General features: G+C 48.2%; 1 protein-coding gene and 1 long non-coding RNA gene across 4 annotated transcripts in view; both read left to right on the top strand.

Annotated features, from left to right (window-relative positions):
- The window catches only part of LOC139057622 (uncharacterized), a 29274-nt gene extending 24762 nt beyond the window's left edge, over positions 1-4512 (top strand). For all 3 annotated transcript variants that reach the window (XM_070536172.1, XM_070536171.1, XM_070536173.1), the window contains 2 exons: positions 2279-2429; positions 2810-4512. In XM_070536172.1, coding sequence (XP_070392273.1) covers positions 2279-2429; positions 2810-4498 — 1840 coding nt within the window. In that variant the 3' untranslated portion in view covers positions 4499-4512. The remainder of the gene's footprint in view (positions 1-2278; positions 2430-2809) is intronic.
- Positions 4513-12234: 7722 nt separating this feature from the next.
- LOC139056976 (uncharacterized) lies at positions 12235-21166 on the top strand. Its single transcript, XR_011512483.1, has 3 exons — positions 12235-12375; positions 19479-19600; positions 20387-21166. It is a non-coding gene; the product is annotated as an uncharacterized lncRNA (long non-coding RNA).
- The last annotated feature ends 368 nt before the right edge of the window (positions 21167-21534 follow it).

Below are 21534 nucleotides of genomic sequence, written 5' to 3'. Positions count from 1 at the left end.
GATAACCGATGGTCATTAAGGGTTACGGACTGGATTCCAAGAGAAGGGAAGCGTAGCAGGGGGCCGCAGAAAGTTAGGTGGGCGGATGAGATTAAGAAGTTTGCAGGGACGGCATGGCCACAATTAGTAAATGACCGGGGTTGTTGGAGAAATATGGGAGAGGCCTTTGCCCTGCAGTGGGCGTAACCAGGCTGATGATGATGATGATGATGATGTTCCACTGCAGGCAACCAGTCATCACACAGGGCTCTTTGATGCTCCCGGATGGTCGTTGTGTTGCTCAGCATTCAGTCGAGCGCATATCTTCGCTGCTGGCCTCTGTTGTCGCGATCTCACCACTGGCAACCAGTTGATGCAAATGGGTCACAAGCCCCAAGGGTAGCGTTGGCCTGGCGGCCTGGGGCGCAGCTGGAAGCATCTGAAGGTCCTGGCAAAGGATGAGTCGACTGCTAACAGAACAACTTGTTTATTATAACAGCGCAAAAGAGCGGCCGGTCAGGTCGACCGAAGTGGAGAGACGGGAGAGCACGTTACTCGACGGAAGAATGCGGAGCCTTTCTCTTGGCGTCCGGGGGCCGCTGCTTTTATACTCTCGGAGTCGAGGGCAAGAGGGAACGGCTCGGCATGAGGCGCACGTGACAGCGGCCCACGGACACGTTGAGATGAGAAGTGACGCATCCGCTGGGCCGGCGCCGGTCAGACCTCCTCGCTTCACAGTTGGGGAGCTCCTCTTCCCGGCTGCCGCGCTTTGACAAGCGTGGGCACCAATATGTACACACACACACACACACACACACACACACACACACACACACACACACACACACGCACACACGCACACACGCACACACACACACACACGCACACACGCACACACGCACACACACACACACACGCACACACACACACACACACACACACACGAAGACACGTGGCATTGAAACATGCCTGGACGCGTTTGGCAGGAAGCGTTGCGGCAGCGCTGAACGGGCCAAAATGTCCGCCGCTTTGAACGAAGCCCCTGCGTCCACTGCAACCGCGCCGGTTATACCGCGCGTCGTAGGCGAAACGTAATGCCTTGAAAAAAAAAGCTTTAACTAGCCCTGTTATATTTCAAGAGGTTTCGAACACTTGCACCAGTATTCGCATGTAGCTTAGGATGTCATGTGGTACCATGTCGCTCATATGTGACGCGCCTATGTTTTAAGCCATTCTGCAAAAAACCTTAGCACTTGGGTAGTTTCGATCATCTAAAGAGCCCGGTTTGTTATTCTTAGGACAGGCGTACCATTTCGATGCTTTATTTTCATGGCGTCTATGTACTTGTTAGCCCAAATCTCTTCCTGTGTTTTTGGTATTGACACGAGAACTTGTTTATCTTTTAAGGGCGAGCGCTTTTACCGTCTAAGAAATGCTATCGCTCAGCGCAGGACGCGTCTACATGTATCGGAAGTTTCTAGAATGTTATCAATGCATGTATCCGCTGTCTGTTGTCGCCGAAACTTGTGTAATCTGATTGCATGTATGTGCTACGCGAATGGTGTAGCACTTTCTGGAAGACACGCGGGTACCTGCGATTACTCTGGAATGTTCCATGATTCATGTATAAAAGCAGACGCGCTTGAACCGCTGATCGGATTTCGACGGTCGCCGACTGTGTTCGCCGCTGTCGTCGTTTTTTGAGTGTAGTCTGCTCTTATGGACACTGGTTTGCCCAGTAAAAGTCAGTATCGTCTTTCACAGTATTGCTACTGTGTTCTTTACAGTCGCTACCATGTGACAGTATTTATTTACGGGAAAATAGAGCTGGTCTCTCGTTAACCTCTTCAGAGTAGGCTGTCGTGTCGTTACCGACAGTTTTTATTTATGGCTATTAATTTTTAATTGTGATCATAGCTCTGTTTCAGAGGTGCGGTCATTAATTTGCAATGCTAGTATGTACTATATTGGCTGTGCAATCGAATTAACCCAGTTAATATATGGCTACAGTGGCAGGGAAACTGCGCTCAGACAATAAATAAAGCATAGGCTTTGTCATTGAAGCGTGTGTTAACTCATCGCAGTAAGAAGCTCTTACTTAGAATATCACTCTCCGAAAGATGCGATAATATTGCAGTAAATATTATATTTATTGGCAGCCGGTTAATAATTACAATAAACGCCACTGTGATTTTCACGCTGCCTTCATTCAGTGGACGGCCATTCTCTACAAAATGTGCACTTTTCAAATGTTACAAGAGTCACGTAATCCTTGTTTTACGAATTTGCTTATATAAAGGTGGGACTCTTCCCGGGTGCATACGGGCGAAGAGAGCACACTGGTCGAGTCCTGGAAGCGGCTAGCGAGGAGAGTCGGTTCACGGCTGAGCCTGGTTCAAGTTCCCTCGCAAAACCTCGAGCCCATCCACAGAGCGGCGCGCTACATTAGGGTACGAAAAATACAAAAATATATGCTTTTAACTTTTTCTGTTCATCCTTTATATCCAATGACCATGCTTATTGAAATGAAACAGTTTCCGTGTGCAAGGAGTACAAGTACGATCTTTAAGTGATGCTATCAGGTCTTCGCGGAGCGAAAAAGCGCTAATATTCTTTAAGTTGCGGTAGATTGGAAGAGAGCGCAAAAGAAATATAATCAGACAGAGCGTTTAGAGACAGCTGTTCATCTGTGTGCCGCCAGCTCTAAATCCGAGGTACTAAAAGAAAACGGAAGGCGGCCAAGACGTAAATGGCTAGTTTCGGGCAACGATTCTATTGCAGTTATGCTAACAAACGATTAACGCAAGTGTACCATACTGACTTCACGCAGACCTGCCTGGCGGTACTCGAAAAGCCAAGCATCCAAGAGATCAAAAGTGTGCTCGACGCTGGAGGCATCACGTGGCCGCTCCGGAACCGACGTCCGGACTTCCTCAATGCCCTGTTCTACATGGCGACGCGCGTTTTCCGCCCCGTCTTCTTCAACATCGAGACACTTGCAGAGAATCCGGAATCATCACCATCTGCTGATCACCTCACCCTCTTTTTTGGGCCTTTCCGACCGTTCCAAGAAAACCTCAACGCACTAGTGAAACTTCTTAAGGCGGGCGAGCTCCGAGATCACCTCCGCTTGACATACGAGATGCTCAACGGCAGCGCGGACGAAATGAGGCTGAAGGAACTCGCCGGCTATTACGAAACTGCGTCACACTTCTTCGAACGCTACCAAACGCCGTCCAAGTATCTCAGTAGGAGCGACAATGTGTGCTTCTTCCTACAGTACACGAAATCCGTCTCAAAGTCCCGCTGGAAGGTCCTGATGAAGCGTTACCTAAATGCCACTATTTGTGACGGTTCTGGGAATGTGAGTCACGGCAGCAGCAGCAAAATGTTAGGAGGCGTGGTTATCGAGAGCGCCGACTACTTCGCGGCCCTGTTCCAGATGCACGCCACTTACGGCGAGCAGGTCATGAACGACATGATCGAGGGCCTGTGCGTGCAGAATCTCGTTGAGTATGCTAGCTTCGAACTGCTGGCCAGCCAGCGCGGCAGCCGGGCGCTTGCGACGCAAGTCGTCTACAATAGGTGCTTCTCGGAGACGTACGCCTTCTACGAAAGGGCCGTCATCGCTCATTTGCACCAGCCGCTGAGCGCCGAGGCCACAGACCTGGGCAACGTGGCCACGGACGTGAGCAATGCATTGGCAAATGCGTTGCACGAAAACAGATCAAGCCTAGCGGGCGGCAACCATAGTTACGTGGGCTCGCGCGGCAACTTTCACTTCGCCTGCCTCGCACTGGACATGCTTGACCCGAACTCGTTCGCCGAGCATTACGAGAAGTACCCGGTGCCGACTGACAACGCGCTCGTCAATTCGATGCAGCACCGAGCCTTCTTTAAACTTGACAGGCCGATGGCTGCCGGGGGTCACAATAACGCATCAAAAAACCGTGGTTCCACAACGATGGCGAGTTTCTCCTCCTCCGTGGACGATGAAGCCATCGGCGACCCCCGACGCGCCGCAGGGAGGTTTCGTCATTTTCGGTTTGCACTCCCGCACTTCGAGGATCCCTTCTACGTCACCAACGTCAGTTACGGTGTGCTCATGGCGGGCGTTGGTACGCGCATGGCGGCGGCACTCTTCTACGACCTGGTTGATGACGACGAAGTCTATGCCGCCAAGTATCAGGAATGCTTACTCCCCGGAACGTCAAGCCACCGAGAAAGCGGCTCTCTCGATCTCGAGATACTGGGCGCTGTCGCTTCGATCGGCATTGCCTGGTCGGCGCTGCAATCGAAAGTCCCGTCGAATGAGACGGGTGGCGTTGCTGGAGACGTTGCGTTTCTTAAGAGGAACGAGGTATTCTTCGTCTTCTTCTGTTACCTTTTATGTGGCGACGAAGATGGTGAGCGCATGTGTAATTTGCCGCTACAGAACAGTGCGGCGTTTTCGCGCGTGTTCGGCTGCAAGGAGGGTGCTCTTATGAACCCGACTAATAAGTGCCGCATAGTAAAGTAGTAGCTGCATCTTTACCCTTTATCTTATTTTCAAGTCTTTACACACCCACTACATTGTTCACTGCATTACAAGGAAAGTTCAGATAATGCGTATACCGTCACGTACAGGGGCGCTATGACATAAAACTATTCCAAACTTTTCTATTCCAATTCTGCAATCAGCCCACCGCGTTTGGCCAAACCTTTTTTGGACCACCCCGACTTCACCTGTTTGCTACGCGACGTCACGAAATCTGCGACAGCTCCCCATTTTATATGACGTGTGCACACTAATTTTTCATAATTTCACCTAACGAAACAGAAATAGTTATTTCTGATTCGACGCCTTTTTGCCAACAGCCCTCGGCTATTGGTCAAAAGTTTTCGGGCTGCACCCACTTCTGCCTAACACGTGACGTCAGAAAACCGCCATACTTTACCGTGTCAAAGTGACGCGTACGCCTTAAAGATGCCGAAAAAAACTGAATTTTCTTCTGAATAGCCACAGGCTGCCCCTTTCTGAAAGGAATAAAAAATGGCTGCTGCCGATCGCTCCGGCACTGGCTATTCGCCTCTGCCGGAGAACATGGGTTTATTTGCGTGTAATAAAACTTTTTGCGTGGCCACGTAAGATTTTAGAGAAATTTCGGCACGTTTGCTATCTTGTTTTGCCAACTCTTCCTTGCTGAGGATCTGGTTTAGAGTCATTCTTAAGCTTCTATTGCATGCCGCTGCGATTGTCGACGAGCCACCGCAAGCTAAGTAAGAGAAAGCGGACCAGTCGCAGACTACGGCACCATCCTCTTCGTCCGGTTATCGATATTCAGTGCAGTGGCTCGGCCCCATCGAATCCCTCTGCACTTGAGAGGGCTCATCGCCTCTTGTGAGCCAATTAGATACGCCGAACCGCAAAGTGCAGGCAATGTTATTCGTTTTTTTAAGCAATCAAAAGTGACCTCCTATGAACGACGAGAGCATTTCATTTGTTTGTTCAGACAACCCTGCGGGTGACAGCCATATCGTTTCGTCACCGGTTACGCAAATTTGACATCAGGAGATTGGAATGAAATCATATTGGAATAGTTTTACGTTATACGGCCTGTAATTCTGTCAATAACTTTTACATACAAGTTTTCTCTTTATATTTTATTCTGCAGGGCACTTTCCCTATTCCGATGAATAAGACCTTTACGTAAACGGCCTATTTCAATATGCCGTTTCGTATGTGAAGCAGCTCCTTCCTGCTCCTGCCGGCGGGCAGCAGCACAAGTCTGTTCCAGGGCCAGCTTTTCAGACGACATTTTTACCATAGGCAAAAACAGTTTCTCATTTTTATCTTAAACCACAGGCAACTAACCGCTCCAAGTGTTATACTAAACGAAGCAGGCAATAAAATGCGATCATTCTGCAAAATTTGAGCAAATAGAGTGCAGCGGTGGGTGCAAAATCTTTTTTTTCATCACACGCATGAATATTCAGGATCCTGTACGTACGGCAGTTGCTAGTTTACCTAATCTGCCTGCCTGCGCAAGCCTTATCGTTCAAGCAGCCCCATACTCACTTTTACTGAACAACAATACACCACTCTAGGTGTTCTGTGTCCATTTGTTTGTTGTCCTTTATAATGAACTAATATACAGAAATTCGTGCTTTATTTATTAACCTGCGGTCGAATTCACAAAGCCTTTCGTTCGTAAGTGCTGTTTTTCCTTGGCTGATCGCCTTCACTAATATTATGTCCTACATCACTATTGGCTGGCACGAACACTTCCAGGGTAAGAATTTTTTTTTTCTAATTCGTGCGCTGCTTTTTAAATAAACTGTGGCCTAACATGGCAGGGCAACGCACTAAAATGCGGAAAAACACACGCGTAAAAGGGGACGCGTGTGTTTCAGACTTTCAACGGCGTGCACCAACTTTATGTTCTAGCTATGACTTGACGTCTCTCCTCGTTCTGTTTTAGGTGGTTCTTGTTTGTCAGTGTAAACGCTGCTCCAGTGACTTTGTTTGGTGGGCGCACCTTCGTTCCCTAGTGCTCCTGTTGGAAAGCTGCATTCTTATTCGTTTGGGCCAGCCAACGGAGCACTGTGTTTCCTTGTTTCTTCAATAAAATGCCAGCGGTCATTGTCAGGCATACCGAATTGAGACTTAATCATGAAACATCACGTCCAGTGAACAAACTAGAGTATACGCGTGCCTTGGAAACAAATCGAAATCTTTCAGCACGATATCCAAATTGCGCGCTGGCTACATCGCCATGCATTTGAGCGCAAATTTTAGATTACTCGTTGATGATTTAACTCTTTTTACTCAAAATATTTAAGTCTATCGTTCGATGACAAGCGATATTCAACCATACTTTACTCATCGTTCTGCAGAGGAGGCTCAATATCATGATCACATTCAACGCAGATATTAAATTTCACTATGGATGATAATGTCGCGACTAGACCTGCTTGATGCATTCTAATGAGTGTAAAACCTCCAAAAAGCATCATTTCTCCTGTGAAAGCACAAAGACATTTTATATATTGAAAGATAAAGTCTGTATCAGAAAAATCTCAGTTCCCTTCCACTCTGTGAAGACGGATAACCAGCGAAGCTGTCTATGTGGACCCCGCAATGGGAAACTGCACCTCCGCTGCGGGTCGGGCTGGCATCGCACTATCTCCGGGATCGGCCCACGTATCAGGAGTTTTTTGCTTACAACAACGGCACGAAAATTGCCTTGGACGGTAGAGGTAGACAGCTTCGCTGTAAAAATTCACGCCCTTTCAAGTCAGCGAAGATGGTCGTACAGCGAAGCTGCATTAGTTACACTTAGTCTTACATCATGCAAGTCTCCGCAAGCATTCTATATTGTAAGTCTTTTGTTTCCCCATTCTTTCACCTCCTTTTCGTTATTGCGTACTTCGCGTGGTGACCATGCTTTAGGAGTCAGTCAGTCAAGAACTTTAGTGAGGTCCTGAGGAGTTTTAAGCCGTTGGAGATCCCACGCGGGGAGCTCCTCGGGCCGAAACCCGTTCACGAGCCAACTCGCGCTGAAGCTCGAGGTAGGCAGATCCTCTTCAGGAGAACGCACTACATATGGTGTTCCCATGGTTATAGTTTGGATGGAGTGATCGGAACCACTAATCCAAAGCTCCGTATATTAAGCAAAGGCCCACCACTGGAGATGTGCGCACTGCAGTCGTTTTCACGATTGGATGGATTGGTTTGACGATTGATGTGTTTGTGTTTCTTAATGAAGTTACGCACACATTCGGCTGCGACGGAGAGAACGATGTCACTGACGGTATGCCCGCAATCCACCGTTGTTACTTTCATGCGATGTCTCCAGTTTGTTCGGTGGCGTGGTTAGCAGCATCCGCCCGGCATTGCCTTTTGTGGCTCTTCAAAATTGAATTTCTTCAAAATGAAATGGGTCCATCACGTAAGACACTGGATGGTTCATACCCCCCCCCCCTTATGCAATGGCTCATACTCCCGTAAACGCATCCTCCCCTTTACGAAGACAGTAGAGAAGTGAAATTCTACGCTGTAATGACGAGTGGCAATGGAGCCACCTGTGGAAGAAGACGACGACGCAGGAGCCATGGCTGATGTTGAGTGCTTTAGCGAACTCCGACAAAGACGGCACAGGGTCCGCGCAAAGAGTTTTGCTGTGGAAGCACATGCAGATATATGCCCCCATACGCATGCATTCTATTTCTATTCTTTTCGTCTACTTGTTTGTCTTTGAAGCGCTTCAATTACTCATTTCATCATGCTCGAACTTTCCAACTTTATAGTCATAGCTTGAACATATATCAATGGTAATTATCCAGCGTCGGGATTCGAACAAATCCTCTCTAAGAACTGTAGCTCGGTACTGTAATGATTAGGCCACGGGCGATTGCCCCTCACCACGCGGAATAGAAAGCACCCTTGGCAATTTCCCGCTTGCAGAATGCGTTTTGTAGTCGCCGTGGCACTTTTGCGTCTGCTCAGGCGTTGCGTCACGGCATTACGTTTGGTGCAAATACGCTTATACTTTGAAAACCACTCGATGAGTCGCCGTTGTAGTTTTTGCCCATCCAACGTGCGGCTGACATCCACTACGGGGGATTAGTCAAGAAATGAATTGATTATTCCTTAGAACCGCCACTGAACTTTCAGGGCTGCTAATTAACCTCGAAAAGTTTTTAGTGGCGCCCTCTCGCTTATGACGTGTGCAGGCGGACTCCATAGGCACGCTGCGCGCACGCGTGCGCCAGATGAAGGCTGCTTGACGGGGTCGGTGGACCTCGTCTGTTCAAGTATTTAAAAACACGCTGCTGTGCGAATTTGTGCTACATTGTATAAATTCTCAAGAAAATATTTGCCATAAGAATGAGTAGAGGCCTCACCTTGCCAGCGGTCTGGAACGCGCTTAGTGCAGATTGGTCATCGAGTCGTCCGTTAGTAATAATGGTGTAGCCACGCGTGTGTTGGACGATGATATCGCGTTATGGCTTAGTTTCCGTGCTCATTGCGCTTTCGTAATAGATTACCTGCCCTTTCTTTTTGAACGATAGACTCCAGCACTGAGCGTTTCGGTACACCGTCTTGGCAATGTAATAAATTAAAAGTTTGCCTGCGTCCACCACGCCCTCGCACGTTGGTCTCATATTCCGTTAGTGACATGCCCTAATTTTATTGCAGCGTAGAACTTAAAACAAATATCGCAAAGCGTTTGATGCCGATCTAAAGAAATTACGTAGTAACTGCTGTGCGTTAATGCAGTGATCTGCAGCATTGCAGCAACCTGGAACGGCGAACGCGTGAACGAAAAGAGTGAACCCGTCTGCAGAGATATTGCCTCTCAGGATTAGGTCCTGGGTATTCTTGGCATTTTCTAGTTGTGTCATCAGCTCTAGGAAATCTTTAGCTTTTTGTATGAAAGCCATGTTCCAGAATATATTATTACTAGTACACAGAATCCGGGGGGAATTAAAGGCGAGAAAATCTACCCCACTGACAGTGAAACCCCGCCGTTTACCGGCAACCCACTTACACACGATATCGGTGATTGTGAAATGTCTGGAATAATTAGCGTGCAAAAAAATTCCGATGGATTTTTCGTCATGATCTCGAAGATCATGACGCGTTCCCGCACACCATGCTAGGATTCCGCCGCAACCTCTCCGCACAGGACGTATTGCTTCAACTTAAACACCAGATCGTAGACGACACTACCAGCTCCACTAAGGCAATTCTAGACTTAGATATTAAAAAGGCCTTTGACAGTGTTAAGCACGAAGCGATCTTACAAACAATTAGAACATTAGGACTAGGCCAAAGAATGTATAATTACGTTAGAGATTTCCTCACGGGCAGGCGCGCATGCGTCGTCGTCGGTGACGAGGAATCACCGGAATTTCAGACGGGTCCGTGCGGCACGCCGCAAGGATCCGTCATATCACCATTACTCTTTAATTTAGTTCTACTTGGTCTACCCGAGAAATTAACAGAAACAGAAGGATTACATCACAGTCTCTACGCGGATGACATCACCCTCTGGATTCCCGGAGGGGGATGTGACGCTCACGTCGAGCGAACGCTACAGGCAGGAGTAGATGCGGTTCAGAATTACTTGCGTGGAACGGGCCTCGAGTGCTCGGCTACCAAGTCCGAACTCTTACTCTACAAACCCACAAGGAGAGGTCGTAAAACCCTGCGCGAACAGGAACGGGAATATTCCAAAATACGCATTACATTGGCAGATGGTACTCCCGTACCGCACGTAGAGAAAATTAGAATCCTAGGGTTACACCTGCAGGCAAACGGCCATAACGGAGAGACGGTGCGAATACTTCGTCGTTCGGTAGATGACACCATCCGACTCTTGCGTCGCATCACGAACAGACGCAATGGTATGCGTGAAGAGTGCGCGATCCGTCTCGTGCAGGCGTACGCGATAAGCCGCATAACGTATGTTGCCCCCTACCTGAGGTGGATCGGGTCCGAAAAAAACACAGTCGAATGCATGATCCGAAAAGCTTTCAAGAGGGCGGTCGGCGTTCCACTCAACGCGAGCACCGACAAGTTTCTAGAGCTCGGAGCTCACAACTCTCTCAACGAGTTAATCGAGGCGCACGACATTGCGCAATACGAACGATTATCCAGGTCAAAGGCAGGTCGATGCATCCTCGAGTCGCTCAGCATCGCGTACCACACTCAGCATGGAGAAAAGATGGCGGTTCCCGCCTCTGTTCGCGACCGCCTGATCATCCCGTCGCTTCCCAAGAACATGCACCCGACGCACCACGCCGGGAGACGCAACAAACGAGCAAGCGACCTCGAGAAGTTTGGAAACAGCAACGAGGCGGTGTACGTAGACGCGGCGCGATATGGAGGAGGGAGAAGCGCGCACGCGATAGCGGTTGTAGACCGCTCGGGTAGGTGCCTCGCGAGCGCCACGGTGACCACAGGACACACGGAGGCGGCCGAAGAAGCCGCGATAGCCCTAGCGCTCGTCGCGGTGCCGAACGCTGCGATCGTGATCAGCGACTCGCAGGCGGCAATCCGCGGCTTCGCGCGCGGTCGTGTCTCGCGGGAAGCGGCCCGCATACTCCAAATTTCTGACGACGGCGACTCGTCATCGCCCTCGCAACCCCAAAATTCTACGGTCTTCCTCCTCTGGACCCCGGCACACACCGATGTTCCGCTAGCGGGAAACGAGGCGGCCCACGCCACGGCTCGAGGTCTCACACGCCGAGCCACCGCTGATTATGTGGCCGCCTCCGCCCCCGAGAGCGGGGCATCGGATCTGCCGGATCGGGACACTACAACAGAAACACGGCAACAAGAAACACACTGGGCGTGGGGCGATTGCCTAAGCACGTTCAGAGACCTCACCCAACACTACAGACTCGAAAGACGCAGATTCCCGCCACCGCACGATAAACTGAACAGGAACGAGGCCGTGACGTTACGCTTGCTCCAGACACACACCTACCCTAGCCCCGCTATCTTACACCACTGCTATCCGCGTTTGTACCCAACAGACGCGTGTAAAACATGAGGACGCAAAGCAACGCTGCGACACATGCTCTGGGAGTGTACCGGCAACAACGGTAATCAAAGCAGCTCCGTTGGCGACGCGTCCATAATCGCGGCTGTTGCCAGAGTAGAAGGCTCGAGCTCTGTTCTTCCCGACGCCGCCCCGGATGCGGGAGCCGCCGGGGACCTTCTCCGTAGGCGTCGCCGCCGCTGGGAGGCGGCTATCAGAAGTTCAGAGCTGGCAGACCAGCTCTGGGCCGTCCGGCAAGCCGAAGATGCCGCTCGAGTCCAAGAACTTCGAGCCGTCACCTGAGGCCACCACATCAAGAACTGCCGGACTATTCTTTACTAAAGTTTCTTCTTCTTGATTTTTCGGATACATAAATCACGGTGTAAATACTGTTCGAGAGTAAGCTCTTGCAATCGAAATTACCTGCTTTTTTTTTCTAATCAACAATATATGGCGTTATGAAAAAAGCAGGTGAGTGAAATCATGAACGCAATGTAAGATATTCGCTTTCAACTACGTTGGGGCTTAACCGACGCGCCATTTTCCAGTCTAGCGGTAAGATTGTGCTTTGATTACAAAGCTGCTTACACTCTTATTTGCTCACTGGGCGTGATGTCTTTGAATCTCGAGATCAGAATCGAGATCGTACTCCTCACTGTGACAGCTGCTGTTTTAAAAAAAGGAACATAAGAAACATAACTTCTATTGGCCTGAAGGAAGAAGAAGATGCCGTTCTTCGAAATGGCTGCACTCACATCAGGCTACGCATGTTTGGGTTTTTGGGTGGACCACCTTCTGGGACCGGCCCGAAACGATCACCACCATCTCCAAGAAGTGGTCCGGTGCCTGTGGAGCCCAGCTGCAGGTCAGTCGGACCGTATTTCTGCGTTTTATGGCCAATTTTCCACCTTCAAAACGTGACGAGCTGCTAACCGTAACTTTAGTTAAGGGAGCAGCGCCTACGCCGGCTGGCGAGCGCGCACTCGAGCATGGCGACCTTAAAAACTCCGGCTACGGCATCGAACCCGCGACATATTACAACATCACGACTTGAAGAACAGATGGATTTCACTGCATCTCCGGTGGGTGAAGCAACACCGCACCACGAACGCAATAAGGCAGCTACGATCAACAACAACATGCAAACCGCTACTGTGGTCGACGAAACGACAGCAGAAGCCGGATGGGAGTGCGTTCTTTCTCTGAAGGAAAAGAAAATCTCGCTCAGGAGCGACGCTCCGCGCAAGGAAGCGCACTGCCATCAGGTCCGATCACCAACTCATAGAAACCCATGGCGCTTCGCGGGCGCCCATGACTCAAGCGTCTTCCGCCGCTACCCAAGGGTGACCTGAAGGTGGTCATCAGACCACACCGAGGGCTACCACTCAAGAATGTTACCAGTCAGGCACTGGCAAGAGCCGTCATGGAGGCGTGCCAGGACAGAACCACCGACAACAATTTTATTCTAAGGATCATGTCAGGTTCCAACATTGCAGTGATATCCACCCCGAATCTGGATACGGCCAAGGTCATGCAAGCCATTAAAGCCTTGAAGATCAACAGACGACAACACCCGGTCAATGCGTACGTTGTGGCAGAAGACACGAAGCGGGGAGTAATTCACAAGATAGAAGAGCACAACCATTCTGACGTGCTGCGATCGAACCTGCGTATCCGAACGCAGGGACTGGAGTTGATTGACGCAAGAATGATGGGTCACTCACAACGTGCTTTGCGCCCCTTCTATGGCAGCCGAGTTCCCAGGTGTGTTTATTACTTTAAGGGGGGGGGGGGAGAGAAACTCTGCACACCGTACCGAAATGCGGTACAATTCTGCCGTGTCTGTGGCACCGCGGGACACCGCACCGACGTATGTCCACAGGCGGACGTACAGGTGTGCCGCTCGTGCGGGGTGCGGGAGCCTGCCGATGGACACATGTGGAACCCCCAAATGCGCCATCTGTGGGAGTGATCAGCCAACGGGTGACCGCAGATGTCCCAAAACACTAAAGCCAGACAGGCAGACATCAATACCACGGCCAACGAAACCAACGAAGACCCAGCTACGGTGGTTCGCCACCGAAGACGAGGACTTCGAGTTGGAGTTCCTTCCGGCGATTGATATCCGGCACATCCTTCCGGCACATTGATATCTGGCAATGGAATTGCTGCACTCTACGCACTACATTGGCTAATTTCACGCGCTACATAGAATCGGCGCCAATACCTCCCGACGTTATGTGTATTCAGGAAATGGGGAAACAAAATCAAAAACTCAAAGGATACGAGCTTTATGCTCACCCGGATTACCCTCAAGTAGCCACCTTTGCCAAGAAGGATGTCGCGATTAGCGTAAATTATTTTTGGGGGGAACCTATTTAGCACCAGGTAATCACGGTTTGGCCGCAAAATAGGGGCAAACCTAAAACAATTATTGTCAACCTTTCTAGTTCTCCCAGAGAAAAACAGGAGAATTTCGAAAACATGGTCACCTCGGTGCGACTCGCTCAAGGTAGGGACAAATAATATTGTTAGGTGACTTTAACGCACAACGCACAAACTGGGGCTACAGTAGAGACAGTCCGAAGGGCACCTTGTTAGCTGATGTTGTAGAGCGCTATGGACTTTTCCGGCTTACTCAACCGGATCTCCCAACCCGAATCGGGAACAGCGTGTCCAATGACACTTCCCCCAACCACACGTTCACCAACAACGTAAGTGAGACGCGATGGATGAACCTAGGTGAAAACCTAGGAAGCTATCACTATATCTTAAGCATATCGGTTAATGCAGCCAGGGTTCGAAGAGCTGTTGGCAAGGCAAGGCTATCCGACTGGACCAAATTTCGTGAAAAACAGAAAACAATCGGCAGCATAACAGACGTAGGAGATTGGGCCGAGCGGAACAGAGTTATTCACTCTGGGGTCACAAAAACAATTGAAACGACAACGGAGGCTCCAGCCGTGGATCGTCACCTCTTGCATCTCTGGGAAGCCCGGAGAGGCCTCACAAAAAGATGGAAAAGGCAGAAGCTCAATCGCAAACTCAGGATACGGACAGCTCAGCTAGCGCAGGAAGCTAACGAATACACACAAACGTTAAGCGACAGCAATTGGCGTCAGTTCAGCGACTTGCTTCGGGGCACGTTGACTACAAAGAAAGCATGGCGCATTCTTCGAAGTATGATTGAAGCGGGGGGAACAAAAACACTGGCGAATCGCAACCTCAAGCTGCTTGAAAACAAGTTTGAAGGTCGGGAAGCTGACTTGATAGACAAAATTAAACAGATATACCTAGGAACTTTTCCGACCGGGCAATCCACCAAACCCGTTTACGAAGGACAGAACCCACCGGAACTGGACGCTCCCATAACCTTTGAAGAGGTTTATGCAGCGGCACACTCCTTCAGGAAAAATACGACCCCAGGGTTAGATCAGGTCACGAACGCAAAGATTCGCAATCTAAGTGACGACATGCTAAACAGCTTGACCAAATCCTTTAATGACACCGTCTGGACAGAGGACGGCGTCCTTCCAAAAGATGATAGATGATAGATGATAGACAGTAGATGATATTACCATCCATTAACATATTAACTTTCACAGTCTTTTAATCAGATGACAATGATCCAGTTGTTCAGGATTGTTGAAAATATGAAATAACAATTTACTAGTCATTAAACTGGCATTATTTATAGTTTTAGAATTATTGCCATGCATACCAGCTGAAGCACATACCATAAGTTTATTTAAAAGTCTCGTGATACCTTCTTCCGTTATTTCATTGGCTGTCATGTAGCAGTAGTTAAAATCGGGAACTCTGGGAAGGCTAGAGTGACCTTCGCAAGTGAATACTGATGAGAAGAATGTGTTGAATATTTCGGGGCACTCATTGTCCGGGCGGGAGTGTTGTTACTTTGGAAAGAAATGGAACTCGCATCACAACGAGATCATATTTAGTTCGAAAACATTTAGGACTAGTTTTCATAAGTGATGGAAGAACATGTGCAAAATATATTGCGCGACGCATAAGGTAGCGCAATAGTTTTTTACACATACACTGTATCTGCCCCAAGCGAAACGGGTACTCGCACGCTTAGCACTCCGGTACATCCGCATTTTTTTTCTTCCTTGGTTGCTGAAGCCTCCTAGTGAACCAAGAATTAGATTTATCTTTAGGTATTGTGATTAGAGGGACATACTAGGTAACCAGAGTTAGAACCCTATCTCTAAAGAATGTCCAGTTTTCTTCACTGCTTTGGCTGTTAAATGAACGTGGAAATGTATGCTAAAGAAGGGTTCAAACTTCTGTGCTGACAGCTTTGAAATCAGCTTTATATTATTCACACATAGCCCATATATGTAACTGGAATCTTCAAATTTAGCTGAAGTAAGTGACGATCACTAAATACATCCAAGCGTGTTGCTGCTCTTATCGTTTCTCCCGTTGTTACAAGCATTAGATCTAATATGTTAGTCTCGCGGGTGAGTTGGTTAGCGACTTGAGTCAGGTTGAAACCAAATTTCAAGCTACATAATTCTGCTGAAATATGACAAGATGATGATGATGATAGTTGAGCCCAGTTCATTAAACGTTAATAGAATCTCCTATGAGACACGCTATCAGCAGGACATTGTTCAGTTGCCTTAGTAATACTGACGCGCTGCTAATTAACAAAACACTGACAATAATTAGGCGGATGTTAACAAGCCTCTATAAATAACATGATGGAAGATTTTAGGTAGGCTTCTCAAACAATTTCGAGATTTGAATTGGCGTTATTTCAGTATGATGCTATTGCCTTCTTTATTCCTAGAAGGACGTCACCGCCTCTCTTAATTATACGATCACGCCTGTATATGTTGTATGAATCCCCAACGGGAAGAATGTAATCGTCTGTAATGTTAGGATTCAACCAGGTTTCTTTAAGAATTTGTGACTCGCTATTTTCTAGAACCGTAAAGAGCATGGCCGGTATTTTGTAGCGATGCCTTTTCCCATTCTATGCTTTTTCCGACTTTTCGCGCTTGGCCAGTGGTCAGAGCGACGGTCTGCCCACATTATCAACGGGATCAGGCGTCCCTGTGTGGTGGATGATAAGAATAGCATAGAATAAGGCATAAGGCATCGCTACAAAATAGCGGCCCATATCGCGTTTCGGCACAGCGCTGCGGATGTTAGCACATTGACACGTGCACTTGTTTGTCTTTATCAAGCGACACGCTTCACCACATACATACGTACGTTACATACGTTCCATACGGCAGGACGCGGTCCTGTCGTATGTAACCTTCGCTTACAACACGGCGGTGAAAGAAACAACACAGATCACGCAGTTCAAGTTGGTTTACGGCAGGAACCCGAAGACGACGATCTACGCCATGCTGCCACACATCACTAACGAAGAGAATGTTGACGTCGCTACCTAACTCCAGGGCGTCGAAGAAGCCCGACAGCTCACCCACCACGGATCAAGAACCAGCAGCGTACCGAAAGTCGACACTACAACCTCCTATGACGCTACGTCGAGTACCAGCCCGGTGACCGTGTTTGGGTTTGGACCCCGATACGCGGACGAGGACTCAGTGAGAAACTATTGCGACGCTATTTCGGACCCTACAGGGTCATCCGACGTACTGGCGCAATAGACTATGAGGTCGTGCTAGACGGCATTCCGCATTCACAGCGGCGCCGCGCACGATCTGAAGTGGTCCACGTGGTGCGTCTTAAGCCCTTTCACGCACGCTGACGAACTTCCTTAGCTTGTTGTTTCTTTGCTACGGGTGTTTTTGCTTATTACTTTCGTTTGTTTGCAGCATCGGGTCGATGCTTTTTAAGAGCGGGGTATTGACGCGTGTACTTGCTTGTCTTTATCGGGCGACACGTTTCACCGCCTAACAAATGTTATCGCACAGCACAGGACACGCCTGCATGTATCGGAAATTTCTGGAATGTTGTCGTTGGTTAAATCCGCTGTCTATGACCGAAGCTTGTGTAATCTGACTGCATGTATGCGCGACGCGAATAGTGTAGAACTTTGTGGTAGACACGCGGGTCTCGGCGATTAGTCTGAAACATTCGACGATTGACGTATAAAAGCCGACGCGCTTGACCCGTCGATAAGATTTTCGACGATCCCCGACTGCATTCGCCACTGTCGCCGTTCTTTTAGGGTAGCCTGTATTTGAGAGCACAAGTTTACCCAATAAAATGCTAGTTTCGTGTTTCCCAGTTTGGCTGCTTTCTTCACAGCCACTACCACGTGACAATGTGACAATGATAGTGAATCATGATTGATACGTACACTCGGCTCATGTGTTTCGTTTGTACATTTACTTTGGTCTAGGTATCTAGCTATCTGTTCAAGGGCACAACACTTTCTGTGATGGTGTCATATACGAAGGTCTTACCTGCCACGTGCAGTTTGTCGAAAGACAACCTGAAGGGCTTGTATGAGCCCTGGCAAATGCTTACAGTTTCTCTCTCATTCTTGTCGTTTTGAGCGAAAGATATTCGCCGATGGAAAAAGGTGTTCTCTTCAGTTTATGTGCATATGAAATAATATGCACTTTGTCCTTGAAATAGATCAATCACGCTGTAACTGGTATACGGTTATTGTCGCCGCACTTTCCTAGTCTGGAAAAAGGTGAAGGTTGCGGGATCGTTCCCTACCTGCGGCAACTTGTTTTTCCATCCATTTTCATTTCCGTTATTGTATCTTTTCTTTATTTCATTTATTAAGCACAAGTACTTTTACATACGCTGACGTAGGTGTCAGTGTTTGTTGGCTTCTCATGATATGACTAATAAAAATTGGGCTCCTCGATTAACCCTATTTTTTCCTAGTCTGCGTACTCTTGCGAACTGCGTAGTTGTGATAGCTATGCCCAGATTTTCTGAAATCTTTTAGGTTAAGCTCCCAAATACTATGTATTCAGTAAAGCTGGCGGAATGGTCGGTTACCTACGTCGCAGCATTTCAAGAACAACTTTATAAAAAAGACTAACGCTGTACGCTTCTACGCTGTAACCTGGAATAGGCAAGTGCGATGTGGGGCATGTGTACTCTAAGTCAGGAGTACTCCAATAATCAATCTTAATCTGTGAAGAATCGAAATGTGCGCTTTATTTTATAAAATAGTTCTCTGCTTTCGAGTGGGTCGTCTGTGAAAGCATTGTTACACCCTCCACGCTTTACCTTAGGCATGAAAATGTTCGGGCTAATGCTATTTTATAAAACATTTCGTAAAGCAGCACTGAGAGACAAACCACTCCATGAGCTTCGCACGCTTCGCAAGCGACATGCCACTGCCAGACAGTCGATATTTTCTTTTTTTTTTGAGGAGGGGGGGGGGAGGTAAACAAAGGGCTCTATAACGTAAGCTTATTCTAAACTTTGTTATCAATAAGCCCACAGCGATTGGTCCAAACATTTTCGGGCCACGCCCATATGGCCTGTCTGTGACGCGAGGTCACGAAAAGCGCGAGAACGCCCCGTATGATATGATTTGTGCACACTGACTACACATGATTAGACCAAACGAAAGAGAAATAAAAGCATCTGATTCGACGCCTTCCGCCATTAACCCACTGCTATTAATAAAACATTATGGGGCTGCACCTATTTCGTCTGTCTGTCACGCGACGTAAGAGAACCGCGAAACCACACCCGTCAAAGTGACCTGTACGCGTTACTAACGCTTTAATATGAAGAAAAAAATAAACTTTTTTTCTGAATAGCCAAAGACTACCACGTCCCGAAAGGAATAGAAGATAGCTGCCCGCCGATCGCTCTGGCACTAGCTACTCGCACTTGCCAGGAGGCGTGGGTTTATTTGCGTATAATAATAAAAAAAACTCCGTGGCAATTTAACGTTACGGAGCCCTTTCGGTACGTACACTACGTCACTCTGCGAACTCTTCCTTGCTGAAGAACCATTCTGGCAGCATTTTTAACGTTCCTTTACAGGCCACCGCGATTTTCAACCAGCCATCGCAAGCTAAGCAAGGGAAAGCGGACCAATCGCAGACGCCGCCTCCTTCCACTTGGTCCGCTTATCTAATTTCGCTTTGCTCCTCGCCTCTTTTCAGGTAATTCGATATGAAAATACGCTCAATGTAGCCCATGCTATTCGCCTTGAAAGGAAAAAAAGGAACCTCGTATAACCGAGGAAAGCACTTGATTGGGCTTTTCAAACAACGCTTCGGGTTACCGCTCGATGGTCGGGTCGCTCGTTACGTAAATTTGACATCAGCTGATTTGAATCAACAACACATTGAAATAGCTGTACGTTATAGCAACCTAGCTTGTCTTTTTACTCCTTCATCCAAATGACTGGGTCTGGTTGGAACCACCTGCCCACCGCCATTGCCAGAATTATTATTTCCGCATTTAAAGCATCCATGAATGAGTACTGTATGCAGGTACTACTTCATAGTGTAACCACGTCATTGTTACCTTTCATCAGCAGTCCCTTCTGTAACGCTTTGAGGTCTTGAAGTTAACGAAATACATAAATAAATAAATAAATAAATAAATAAATAAATAAATAAATAAATAAATAAACTCTTCATCTCAGTATTTTCGTGGTGCGGCTGCGTGCCAATTGCTAGGATGCACCGGCTTGACCAGAGTGTACCGCAAAGGCGCAGCAGCTAAAGCTCTCCATTCATTCATGTTACCTCACACCCTAGTGTATAGTATTGATTCGCATGGTAGCTTACTCAGGCGACATCTGCACGGTATGCACTCATGGTTTAGAACTCTAGATTGGCGACACTGTATACGCCCGGTACACCTCATGCGCCTTTATACGTTTGACGTACAAGTGACATTTTTGCAGACTGACACTTTCACTTTTGCTTTTGATGCCAAAGCGTCAGTGGCCCACTGAGAGAAAAGGCCTCCAGCATCTGTAGCAGCGGAACATCCCCTAGATGCCCATCACCTGCGAAGCCACGTCCCGAGCGGGCCTCTCGCGCTCCTGACGCTGGCTCGGGCCTCGACGGAGCAAAGCCGGTGTGCCAGAACACTTGCTGTCGGGCCAGCGCGTCACGTGTTGAGTCACAGGAGAAGGCATCGCCATGACGACAGTGCACGAACGTGCTTCCACGGAGCAGATACAGCGAGGCGACGCCACTGCGTTGTTGCGCCTATGCGCCACGGCCCGTTTGTCGCCGCTGCTGCTTCCTTATTTTCTCGTCGCGCATGGCGTCGATGGCATGCGACTACCTCGATATCTCGGCAATACCATCCGAATTATTCCGGCCTACAGCCAACATGATGCGGTAGAAACTGTACAAACACGTATAACCCGCCGCAACTTAATCGCGAAACTAAATAACACGGCCAGCAGGAAAACTCCAAAACAATAGTCTCATCGGAAAGCTCAAAGCACCGCTGAGCGGCGTTCAATTGTACATCACCGCTGCTTCCTTATTTTCTCGTCGCGCATGGCGTCGATGGCATGCGACTACCTCGATATCTCGGCAATACCATCCGAATTATTCCGGTCTACAGCCAACATGATGCGGTAGAAACTGTACAAACACGTATAACCCGCCGCAACTTAATCGCGAAACTAAATAACACGGCCAGCAGGAAAACTCCAAAACAATAGTCTCATCGGAAAGCTCAAAGCACCGCTGAGCGGCGTTCAATTATACATCAATGCTTTCGCATTTACGAAAATCTAGAGCTTGTGTGCATTTGTAAAGTATTTCTTGCATAACTTTTATAACTTTTGTATAGTAAATAAAAATATACATTAAAAATGATCTGATGAGGCATTTGTGATGTGCACCAGAGGCCACAGTAGGCAATGCCGTAGCGAAAGACTAGAACTCTTTGCGGATACAGAATTACTTTTTCTTGATAATTTGGTGGTGTCCGCCATTACAGCTCCTCCACAAATAACAGTACGGTAATCTATTTACACAGACTGAATTGTGCTTATGCGCGCACAGACCAAGACATTTACAGACACACATGCACCCACATAATGTAAAACGGTTTTTTCGGACTC

Source organism: Dermacentor albipictus, chromosome 3, assembly GCF_038994185.2.
Source record: "Dermacentor albipictus isolate Rhodes 1998 colony chromosome 3, USDA_Dalb.pri_finalv2, whole genome shotgun sequence".
NCBI classification, from domain to species: Eukaryota; Metazoa; Arthropoda; class Arachnida; order Ixodida; family Ixodidae; genus Dermacentor; species Dermacentor albipictus.
Note: the sequence above shows the minus strand (reverse complement) of the source record. Positions and strands in the feature narration are given on the sequence as shown.